The sequence below is a fragment of the Gymnodraco acuticeps genome, unplaced genomic scaffold (genome assembly GCF_902827175.1).
Source record: "Gymnodraco acuticeps unplaced genomic scaffold, fGymAcu1.1, whole genome shotgun sequence".
Lineage (NCBI taxonomy): Eukaryota > Metazoa > Chordata > Actinopteri > Perciformes > Bathydraconidae > Gymnodraco > Gymnodraco acuticeps.
The window spans coordinates 87,394-99,687 of record NW_022989894.1 but is presented as its reverse complement, the minus strand read 5'-3'; the positions used below and the strand labels follow the sequence as shown (position 1 = coordinate 99,687).

The 12,294-nt window shown below is 38.9% G+C and overlaps 1 protein-coding gene across 1 annotated transcript in view; it reads left to right on the top strand.

The window, feature by feature from the left end:
* The window catches only part of gnaz (guanine nucleotide binding protein (G protein), alpha z polypeptide), a 29,093-nt gene extending 17,963 nt beyond the window's left edge, over positions 1–11,130 (top strand). Inside the window, exon 3 of the mRNA XM_034204560.1 lies at positions 9,049–11,130. Coding sequence (XP_034060451.1) covers positions 9,049–9,393 — 345 coding nt within the window. The 3' untranslated portion in view covers positions 9,394–11,130. The remainder of the gene's footprint in view (positions 1–9,048) is intronic.
* Positions 11,131–12,294: the final 1,164 nt, after the last annotated feature.

The following is a 12,294-nucleotide window of genomic DNA, read 5'->3' as shown; positions in this document are numbered from 1 at the left end:
TTGGCCTTTCCGCAATGGTTTTATTGCATAGAATTTTGAAGATGGGTTATATTGCGAAGTAATCATGTTTATAATTTGAGGATCTACACAAGAGACAGTACGCATATAGCGGCAAACAGCCAACTCCATTGCCCTGTGCACGTTGCTTAGAGGATACTAGTGGCTCAGTTGCCAAAACGGCACACTAATTATCTATTCCACGTGAGCAACCAGTCTCTCTCCACTTTAACAGTTTTATTAGTTTTTGCATTATGAGCAATTAGCGCAAATCTTTTGGTTTAAAGAAATGTGTTTGAATGCCACATTAATGAGTGCAGATTCAATACCATATTGATGGTAAATAAACCAGATTCTAATATAAATGACTTTAACAAACATCTGCTGTAAAATGATCATCATATCAAAAAAAGCATTTTAAATAGCAGGCTATACCTTATTATATAACTATGCAATTACATTACTCATTAGGCGGTTTTATAACAGATGTGACGGTGTCTTAATGCCCCCAAGTATAATTATATTCATTTACAGTATATAATGGATGGGTAGATCATGCAGAAATGTACAGAAGTAAAGCAGAATGGTAGAACATTTTAAAGCATGACCTACAGAGAGGAGCTACTCGCATATTCATGTTTTAGTCACCAAATCAACTGAATAGATGTGTAAAAGTATTAGTGAAAAACTACTCTTCTTAATGTCTTTCGTTTTTTGTAAAGCACTTTGAATTGCCTTATGTTGAAAGGTGCTATATAAATAAACTTGCCTAGCCTTGCCATACATACTCATAACATGGCTGAGATTTAAAAATCCTCTGCTGTATTATGTGGCCTGAAGATTTATAAAAGAGCCAAATGCAGAGTTATGGAAGAAAGGCTGTTCTATCATAGAAATCACATAATGGTGGCAATCAGGCCACACCCTCAGAAATCTACAGGACGATCAGGCAGACAGCATAATGCAGACAGCATAATGCAACAGCACCTCTAAATGTCACATTCAGTGTACACCTTATCTAAACGTTTCTGGATTAAGTGCAGTTATGTTGCTGCGCTTCCATTTCCACAGAAGGCTCCTCTGTGAATTCCTGCATCTTGGAGCCCCCTGCTTCCATAACCGCTGTCAGCTGACAGCACTGCTGAACAGCTGTTACCTAACACTAAGTCTGGCCTCTACATGGCATGAAGTTTGTAACCATCCATGTGCTGGTAAATTAAGATGACCCAGATAAGGGTGCAAAGAGAGAATAGTACACACAAGCTACGCTAATATAGGGAAATGAATACAGCTTATGCTACACGACTTCATGACAAAATGATATTCCATAAAAATAAAACGAGTATACAATTCATACGGATTAAGTATTAGACCAACATTCAAGGACAGACAAGTCGACATTTTTCAATCTACCAAAACAAAAAGGTACTGACAATTGACTATAGCAAAGATTATAATAAATAGCAGAATATTGAGATCAGACTGAAGGGAAAATGTATACATATTTCTAAAGGAAATGTTTTCAATCTTGTACGGAAAGGAGAAAACTGTGCAGACTCATCAGATGCTTTGATAAATAACAAGAACATCACCAAATCTTTGCCTGAGCATTTTGCAGGATAATCTAGGTTTCTCTTAACATATAACCTAGCTTGAAATTCATCTTTCACAGGTTGTACACTACATAAACTAGATTTAACCACAGAGATAATATAAGCAGGCTCCGTAAAAACGTTTCCTGTATGTCACTTTTATTGGATTAACATTCCCATGAGAACATGAAAATGTTGAATACATTTGCAGTAAAGCTGTTGTACAACATATGTATTGATTGCTAAATAGTGGCTCTATTACCATAATGTTATCTTCAATGTGTTCAATTCCAAGTCCTGCAATACAAGGACGAGCTGTCATTTTAATTAGTTTTAACTGCGTTAAAAATCGAGGTAATTTCCCCCCAGCATCAACGATATTTGACTTAATCAAATATCAGCTGTTTCATTAAGAGACCTTCATGTCCATGTTATCTTAAGCCTGACGTGGAGACTATAACTTAATTGTATTTTTTTTTAAATGTATAAGTATCAAAACAGTTATTATTGCTATAAATACACCTTGAGATCAAACTAAGTCACTGAGTTGTTGAGCTGAGGTGACTCCTCTATCTTATTTTAAGTTCTGATTCTTATATTTCTTAGTCCAGACCGAACAACAGTAGCAGAATGTATGAACAGATACTCCATGAATTATGTCTTATGTAAAGAAAACCAACATAATAAGCATTACAGAAGTTAAATTGCATGCCATAAGGAGGACTAAGCTCAGTGTTTGTTAAATATTTCAATTGGTTTTGTAACTGTAACTTAGGAGTTTAAGACATTATGTGCATTCAACACATCCTCACTCCCAGGTCGGCCTATGTTGACGTTATGTCAAGTTCCCTGTCGGCTTTTTCCAACGCAAGGGGGGGGGGGCCTTAGCGTCCATTTTCAACGCAAGGGGGGGAGCCTTAGCGTCCATTTTCAGCTTTCCGGGATGTCCATATGCTTCTATGGACACTCATGGAAGCACGGCGTTCGTTTGTGTCGACTGCCCTTAAAGGCAATGTGAGCGTCCATTCTCATTGGATAACGGAGAATTGTACACCCGGAAGTAAGTATTCCCCTTACTGTCGATTGATTTTACAGTGATATCTGCACTACTCATCGACTAAAAAACACCAGAGTATCCTTGTTAATTACACAACATTGATTGGTTTAAATTGTGTGCAATGCTTTTGTATTTTTCCCCTTCGATTCGAAGAAACAAATGTTTTTTCTGAGTAAAGGATGGCAGAAGACACTACACTACCCAGAATCCCCAGCTATCGTTTGGACTACACCATGTGCTCTGTTTGACAAACCCCGTGATAGTCCTCAAGCTCTGTGATTGGAGAGTGTGCTCCGAGGGTTACGCCGAGCCTCGAACAGCACTTGAAATGGGATGGAACCACGCAGACTGTCCAAAACTGGATTTTAACGGGTCCACCGCGTCCCCCCCTCCCCCATCCCGTCCCCAGAACTACACATGCTGGCTATTCTGTTTCGCAACATGTTCTGTATCTATGGCACGTCTCTACTGGGAGTTGTAGTTTTAAAAGACGTTTTCGTATTTCCCATAATAAGAAGTTGCCAGTATTAAACTGTGTACATCCCTGGAGGTTTAGGGGATAGGAAACACTCACATTTAAAACATATAATTAATAAATGGGTGAAAATGGCTTGTGCCCATAATGGGCAGCATTAATATATATATATATATATATATACACACATGCCAGCTAAGGTCAGAAGAGCTTTATTTAACAGCTGGTCTTATGTTTGTGACCCCTGTTGTTAATTGATAACATTACATTACATTACATTAATTGATAAGCCTGAAACATGCACTTGTTAAGGTTCAGAGGCACATTTTGCAAATATGGCAGTAGCCATCGATCAGCTTAAGATAAGATATACTTTATTGATCTCAAGTTGGAACATTTGCGTTACATCAGCATGTGTAACAGTTAAATATGCAGTGGTGTTTATTTGTAAATCATTTAGTATAATCACGCAAATTCTGTGTTTTATATTCAACAATTCTGTGTTCTTTATTTATTGATTGTTCAATACCTGACAAGGTCGGAGATGAAATATCTACATACATCTTATAAGAGTATAATACATTATGTATAATATCAGTTAAAATAAGTGCTTCAACATAGTTAACATTGCTGGAGGTATGCACAAATATTGCTAGATGTCTTGTAATGCACTATTGAGGAACCTGCGACCCAAGTTTTTCATTCAATGCAGAACTACACCATAGTTGTGTAGGCCTATATGATATGTCAATAAACCTTAGAAAATCTTGAAATCTTGAAAGGGATGTGCAAAATAGTCATTATATACAGTCTTTAATGAACTATTAGTAGAGAATAACGAGTAATGAATATACTTTATAGGGATCCTATTAATATCTAATGATAAAAATAATGAAATTCAATAACATGCTTTAACCACTAGGTGTCCCTTTATATCAGGTGTGCACCTTTATGGTGTAAATACAGCCTATCTACCAATTGGATCAAATATAAAAGTCAGCCGAATTAGTGTTGATACTGCAAGGAGACGTATTGTGTGAAAAGAAATGTAAGATGTTGTTTAATGGCTGATATATTTATGATCCACGTCACGTTTTCAGTTCCTCATGTTTGTCTAGAAGTCTTCTCATCAGGGCTCTATAAATACAGAACTACGGCAGATATGTAATATTTAATGCAGCCGAACCGTGTATTACAATGCCGGTATGTGATGACTTCCAAAGATAAAAGCAAGCACACTCGGAATAAAGTATTATTGTATTTTTTTTCAATGTTTTCGGTCTGTTTCCGTTATTTGTTAATGACGATGTGCTGTGAGATGTGAGACTGGAATTGCACAGGGGAAAATAACGTATCTTTAGATGCGGATTTTGTTAAACTAATATGTTTGCGCTGTGGACCAACACTATACATTGACGGGGAAGGGGGTAGCAATAAAGATAACACCATTAAACAGTTACACAACATAACAGAAATAATATCGATAGCAGCGTCCCTAGCAACCACCTTGGTAACAATGAAAACGTTATGGACGCAATTTCCTGAAGTAATCTTCGTAATAACTAGCAAACTAAAGATCATGTACATCCACTGCACACATAATCTGAAATAACAACTCATATTTCTCGCATCAAATGACATCAAAACGCATTTTAATGGCCAAACTAACTTTAAAATAGGCATTTTCCATCGAGAATAAAACGAAGTTCGGCCATGTTTTTTTTTTTCTTCAGGGAGAAATGTGAAGATCACGTGACGTCAAACAGAGCACATGGTGTAGTCCAAACGATAGCTGGGGATTCTGGGTAGTGTAGTGTCTTCTGCCATCCTTTACTCCGAAAACATATTTGTTTCTCCGAATCGAAAGGGAAAAATACAAAAGCATTGCACACAATTTAAACCAATCAATGTTGTGTAATTAACAAGGATAATCTGGTGTTTTTTAGTCGATGAGTAGTGCAGATATCACTGTAAAATCAATCGACAGTAAGGGAAATACTTACTTCCGGGTGTACAATTCTCCGTTATCCAATGAGAATGGACGCTCACATTGCCTTTAAGGGCAGCCGACACAAACGAACGCCGTGCTTCCATGAGCGTCTATAGAAGCATATGGACATCCCGGAAAGCTGAAAATGGACGCTAAGGGGCCCCCCCCTTGCGTTGAAAATGGACGCTAAGGCCCCCCCCCTTGCGTTGGAAAAAACCGACAGGGGACTTGACATAACGTCAACATAGGCCGACCTGGGAGTGAGGATGTGTTGGTGCATTATGTATTGTGTGTATGGTTATCACTGAACAAAAACGCTGCTTTGAAAGAGGAAAAGATCATAGATCATCTTAGTGATCGAAACCTTCAAAACTTCAATGTCACACGAGCAGAAAAAACAAACTTCGTCCGACCAGATTCAGTTTCAATGCAGCAGCTCACACACGAGAGAAAGTACACCATAATAATTACAGTGCAACATTTACCCATCAACGCATTCCCTGATGCATTTTCCCTGTCCCATCCCTGTCTTCATAATGAATCGGTTGCCACGGTTACTGTTGCATGGTAACAGGCCAGTCAAATGCTCCTAATCCTGCTGCTGTTGACAGTGAGCTGTGACTAGGGAAGGGAGGATGAGAAGGAGAGGGGGGGGGGGGGGGGCGTTTGTACAACAAACAGCAGCGCTAGAGAGAATAGATAGGAGGTGTGTACGTGCACACATGAATTGTGTTTCTGCGCGAGTGTTTGTGGGTGCATTATTATGAATGTGTAGTAGAGGTTTCTATGTAATGGCTGAGGCTGAGCAACTGCAGTGGGTTGTGTGAGAGGTGAAAATGAAACGCCTCGATGAGAGGTTTGCGGGTATTTAAGCTCGTGTTAGCCAAACATAAAGGCAGACACTGCTCTATTTCCATTGTCGCAATCATTATTTTATAAAGCTGTCTAACAGGAATTAATTACCTGTCACATAAATGACGACTGGAAATGAATTACTGGGGTTTCAGGATTTTATGTCAATGTGTGCATGTGCACTTTCCCTTTCAAGCCGCAGAAATGTAATTGTATGTCAAATGACATTTCCTCTGATCGGTGACTTCACATCCTTTCAGAGGCACAGAGGAAGCTGTCAGACTTTAGTCTTTCAAAATGCATCCAGAAATGCTCTCCTTCACTCAGCAACAGCATTTTAACCCCCTAATGGGTTATCAAAATAATTACTATCAGTTAATTTAATTGCTCGCATCTTATGACATAACGCTGCTTTTCCAAGAAATGGAATGAGATTGTTCAAGGACAAGCAAGTGGAGTGGAAAAAAAACATGTTGGCCATGGTTTTGCCAATATTTAATTTACCAGGCTAAACATTCACTGACTGTCAAAGTCCCTGCAAAGTGAAAAACATGTTAAATTAATTAATTAATATCATAGCAGAGATATTTTACATACTTCAAAACATGCCTGAAGTTGAAGTTGGCTCACAGATATTCACCTTCATAATATAATATTTGTAATCTTTTTAGATTTGGATGTTAATGGATATAATAGATAGATGGATATACTAATATTGAATAATGCTCATCATACTCAGTCTTACACATTACAAAATAATCAGGTTAAAGCAAATGAGAACACTATTTTGTGTTAACATATTCACCTGCAAACAATCACCATCAACATAAACAGACAATTATAGAAAATGTTCATTTAAATGTGCTTAGCTTACAGTCAGAAGTTTGATTATGATCTCCCACAGAGAGGGAAAGCAGAGCAGTGTGAAGAAAGTGATGTTCAGGTAGAGCAGAGGAAACATTGTGACAGAGAAAATCATCTTGGTAGAAGCACCCTGTCTAGTAAGACTGTGACATTTAAAATGAACCCTAATGAATTACCAAGGGGTGGCTGCACAAGTGATTTGTATTTATGGGAAACAAAGCAATGACACAGGGTTGAACTTCCTTATTAATACTTGAGCTTAATGAGATCCTGCGCCTCTGGACTACCCTGACAGGAGGAGGTGAGGGGGAAAGCTGTGTGTGTGTGTGTGTGTGTGTGTGTGTGTGTGTGTGTGTGTGTGTGTGTGTGTGTGTGTGTGTGTGGGAATCAAATTAAGGGGGTCTGCATGCCTTACTGCTCCTGAACGCTGCTCTCCCCCTCCCCATTAAGAAGTCTGCAGTGGCCAGGTGAGGAGTCGAGGTCCTCTGTGGCCTCAGCTGGCTGTCTCCGGCCACTCTCTCTTATTTTCCCACCCTGCAAAGAGGCGGAGTGAGGTCAATCAGACAGACATGACTTTGTGCACTGAACAATATTTAGGGGCCATTCTTAGTCCTCGGGGAAACATACTTATACAGAAAGGAGAGCCTATGTTTGTAACAGCATGTGAGAGAACGGGAGTAGAAAGGAAGACATGGATGAAGAAAGGGACTAAAGACACATTGTTATGAACAAAGCCTTGGTTTATAGCCTTAGCAGTTATTGTGGTTCAAGAGTTTGTTTTTGTTTACCTTTGTCGTTTCCACATTATTTACTAGAAAGGGTTACTTTGTCAACATGTACTACCTAGAAAAAAAACACATAGTACAAAAAAGCGCTTTCAGCCAAAATGAAAAACTGGCCACATTCAAGGTTATTATAAAACTTTGGTTTCGCATTACTGTTGCCTTTTCATCATTATCCAAAAATAGTGCACTTACGACACTGAAAAATCAGGGTTAACTTTCAGACCACACTATGATCGTCTAATCCTCCACTATTCCCCTCTGTATTTTTTTTTCATGCTGTGCGGATCTTGTGATTTGCTCAGAGCACCATGTTGTTTCTGTAACCTTTTAAACAACAGTCTTCCATCTGACAACCTCCTGGTCACAAGCTGCTGGCCAGTCGCCACATCAGCTAGCAGCTGCCATGAACTGATCAACGTTCCTTTTCACTCTTATACATTCAAAGTCACATGAGCACAAACTACACTGAAGCACATGCATGCACACAAACACGTGTATACCCACACAGATACACAAAGGGTGTTTCTTCTGGAGCTAAACTTCCGCAGATCAAATGGAAATAATTCAGATTTAAAAAACTTAATGAATAAAACAAATACAATTGAAGTTTGGTACAGCGTCTGGCGTCACATGGTTCCTGTTTTTGCTAAAAAGTCTTGCTGTGACTCATCTGTACTCTTCTTGTTTCCTCTGATTAGCCCGTTTATCTGAAAGACATGGCCAACGTCAGTGATTTCCATTTCAGAATTGTGAAACATATCTTAATAATTCATTATTGAGAAAATATTGCTACACTTAATGAGGTCCTTCTGGCTATAAATGAAAATGCATCAACATTTGGATAAGCCTTGTTAAGTGTTATGAAGGCTGAAGAAGAAAACAATATCATAGAATCCGAGCTGTAACGGTGCATTGAAGGAAAGGTTAGAGCGGTCTGTCCTCAGTGTAAACAGCATATCTGTCAAAAACAGCCCGTGACCTTGTCTCTACCCAATCCACATTTTTTATAAATGACAATTGATGCACATATTCTTCACAAGATTGTTCTGTAATGAGCAAACCTAAAACTGACACACATCTTCTAGGACTGATTATCTCACAGTTATGGACTTGGAAAAAACAAGGAAGTTGTTACAGAGGAGAACGTGAGAGTTCAGATGCAGGTCTTCATCTGTGTGAGTTTCAAGTCTCTGTTGACATAACAGAGAAGCCGTACTGCTGGTCAGTCAGTCAGTTATCTTGTCTCCATTTTCTTTCTCAATTCTTGCTAACATGGTTTATCACTACATGATCCTGCCTGTGTAAATAAGGTTTAAATGTGTGATAGTGTGGGCTGATTTAGGTTGTTGCTTCAGAGACAATATAACATCTAAGCTGTGAAAATAATTCCTCGTAGCCTGATCTTTCTGTGTCTCTCTCTTTCCACATGCCTACAGAGCCGCATGGCCGAGAGCTTGCGCCTGTTCGACTCCATCTGCAACAACAACTGGTTCACCAACACGTCGCTCATCCTCTTCCTCAACAAGAAGGACCTGCTGGCAGAGAAGATCAAACGCATTCCCCTGACAGTGTGCTTCCCTGACTACAAAGGTCAGAACACCTATGAGGAGGCGGCTGTCTACGTGCAGCGGCAGTTTGAGGACCTCAACCGCAACAAGGAGACCAAGGAGATCTATTCGCACTTCACCTGTGCCACTGACACCAGCAACATCCAGTTTGTGTTTGACGCTGTGACGGACGTGATCATCCAGAACAATCTCAAGTACATTGGGCTGTGCTAGGACCTGATGCCGGGTGGGGGGGTGGTGGTAGTGGTTGTGGTGTCCGGGGGGGTAAAAGCGGGCAACTTGGCAGGAGTTGGCACGCCATAAGGCTGGATAAACAAAAGGCATGCCTGCCAGTTTATCTCTTGGAAGAGGTGCAACAGAGACCTGCAGAGGAGAGGAGGTAGAGATGGACAGGGCTGGACCATGCTGTAGATTAATGCGTTTCAGTTGAAACAAAAGAGCTGATGGGCCACGGTCAAGATGGGATTTTTACCCAATGTGTTTGCACTGAATATGAGTATGCAGAGACACCCAGAAACACACACACACATACACAAATGCACACACATCCTTATGTTTGCTCACACACAAGATCTTTGGATCAACAGTCAAGCACTTGTTTGACAAGGCATCACTGGAAACGTTAGACAGCGACCCCTACCTGCCTGCCAAACCTGAGGTAGTAGGTCTGTACTGCTGGTTCTTTTCGGTGACTTTTAGTTTATTTGCCAGTCAATTAATGCTGCTTTACAAGAAGAAATTTGACAAAATCAATGTTCTCTTTTGGATATTCACCCTAATAATGGTAACCAGTGAGTGCACCTGATGAGACGTGGGGAGAGCCTGTACTTCTGAGAAAAAAAAAATATATATATATGTCAGTAGACATGATGTCACAGGGTTTCTGCCTAAAAAGGAAACTGCCACAGTGTAAAGCTGAAGTGAAATACGTTTTCTACAAATTATTTGTGTTTGCCCCCTGGTCGACTCTCTAATGTTGTCCTTTCCCCCCTCTTTCTTTTATCGTTTTTTGTGCTTTAAAAAAAAAAAAAGAACATGTCTCTAAAACCTGCCTTTTATAGCAAGTCACTGACTGATAATACCAGGAGAGTGTTATGCTCGGTAGAGTCAAAAGTATTCTTTATGATCATTCCAGTTTCCAGCAAGAGACAACAAAAACAGTGCCAAGATCAATTTGTAAATAAAAACAAGGTCCCACCCATTACATTAATTTTTGTTTTGTTTTTATGGACAAATACATTAAAACATGCATGATTTTGTTACTTTGGGATACTAATATATTTTATTTGGGATTATGTTCCTCTTTTCTTAGGTTTAAATAATATATTCCCAAATATATATATATATATAAATATATATATAAAAGTCAAACACTGTGTACGATTGTACAGTTGTCAGAGAGGAATCTATTGAAAAGAGTTATATCAATATAATAACGGTAAATATGATGTAATGATGATGAAAAAGATGACTGATGATGATGATGATAGTGGTGATTACAATCACATTAATGTCAAGGAAAATCTCACTACACAGCTAGCATGAGAGGAGTGGATCAAAGGAGAACAAGACTGTAGAAAATATGAAAACAAAGAAGCAAATCTTGAAAGTTCAATCTTCCTTGCATTATCTAAGTGAAAATTGTCAAACAGCCAGTCAGTATGATGTGTAAATATACTGTAAGGTACACTCTTTGTTCAAACAAATGAAAAATAAAGGTTGAGTTGTGATACTGTGAGAAAGAGAGAGCGAGAGAAAGAGAAGGAGGAACACCCGACTCCACTCCTCCTCTTACCCTTTCTTTTCAGTTTAGAGGGTGGTGAGCAAACAACTCAGCTAAGGGCTTAAGGCTTGACTTTACGTGATGTCCACTTCAACAAAAGACAAAACTATTCAAAAAGAAGTATAAAGAGGACAATAACTATGAATAAAACAACTTATGCAAATTTCCATGGTGCAGTGAATGTGTTTTTGGATGGTGGTTGTGTCAAAAGTGCTTTAAATGTGTTTCGGATAAGCATTCTGCAGATGATGAAACATGGAACTGATCTTCATAATTAAACTGCATCAAATGTTGCGCGACCTGAAGAGGACGTACTGTCCGGAGTCCTGGCTTCCAAACACTGCGTACAAAATCATGACGTAAAAAGTGTTCCAATGTCCTCGCCATACAATGAAGCCACTCGGGCAAGAGTAACTCAGACATGAAGTATGCAATTAAATTACTCCTGAATGAACTTTGCCTATGTGTGATGAGGTGACAGCGGGCAGATTCCTCTCTAAGTAATTAGTCTCTAATTGCAATCCTTAGTCTTTAAAAAGTAAATATCCAAAATTACAATATATTCTTTATTTGATTGAATGCAGTATTTATGCAGAGAAGTTTAGGCAACCCTTAACCACTAACTTAAAAAACTTAAAAGCATGATTAGTACCTCTCTGTTACACACAGAGTTACATTTTTAAACATTTCATTTCAGTATAACTGGGGACCATACATACAAACAGACGTACTTTGAGGCTGTTTGTGTTGAAATTCTTATTTTTCTTATATCATTTCTGCCTAATTTACTTTACATCACTGTGTACAAATCTTCAGGTCATGAGGACATATTCATCGAGGGAATGATTTAAGCTACAGGGGGAATTTGATGAGAGATTTGAGAGAACATAAAATCCACTATTGAGAGGGCAGCTGAAATCAACCCTTGTGAATGTCATGTGGTTGTAGAGATGTTGCCAACAATAAAAGAAAACATTGAAAACTACAGAATGGTAGAACGGCTGCGAAAAAAATTCAAAACAGGAATTAATGTCATCCATTCATTTATTTGGAAGGATCAGAAAGGGAAAGTTTTAGGCACAACAAGGAAACGGGTGGGGCCTTGGGTTTGCTCAGGATTGTTGTCACAAAGTGCTGCTAAGCAGCTGATGTTGAAGTAATGATAGGAAATTCACATGCGAACATTTCACATGAGTCCCTTATTGACTGGTTACTGTAAGTGAATCTGCTAGGAATACCCAACAACAGCAACACTAAGTATGCAGAAGTACAACTGAGTTATACGAGTGGGCTAAAATTCATTTTTAAGCTTGCCAACATTTAAACAGATA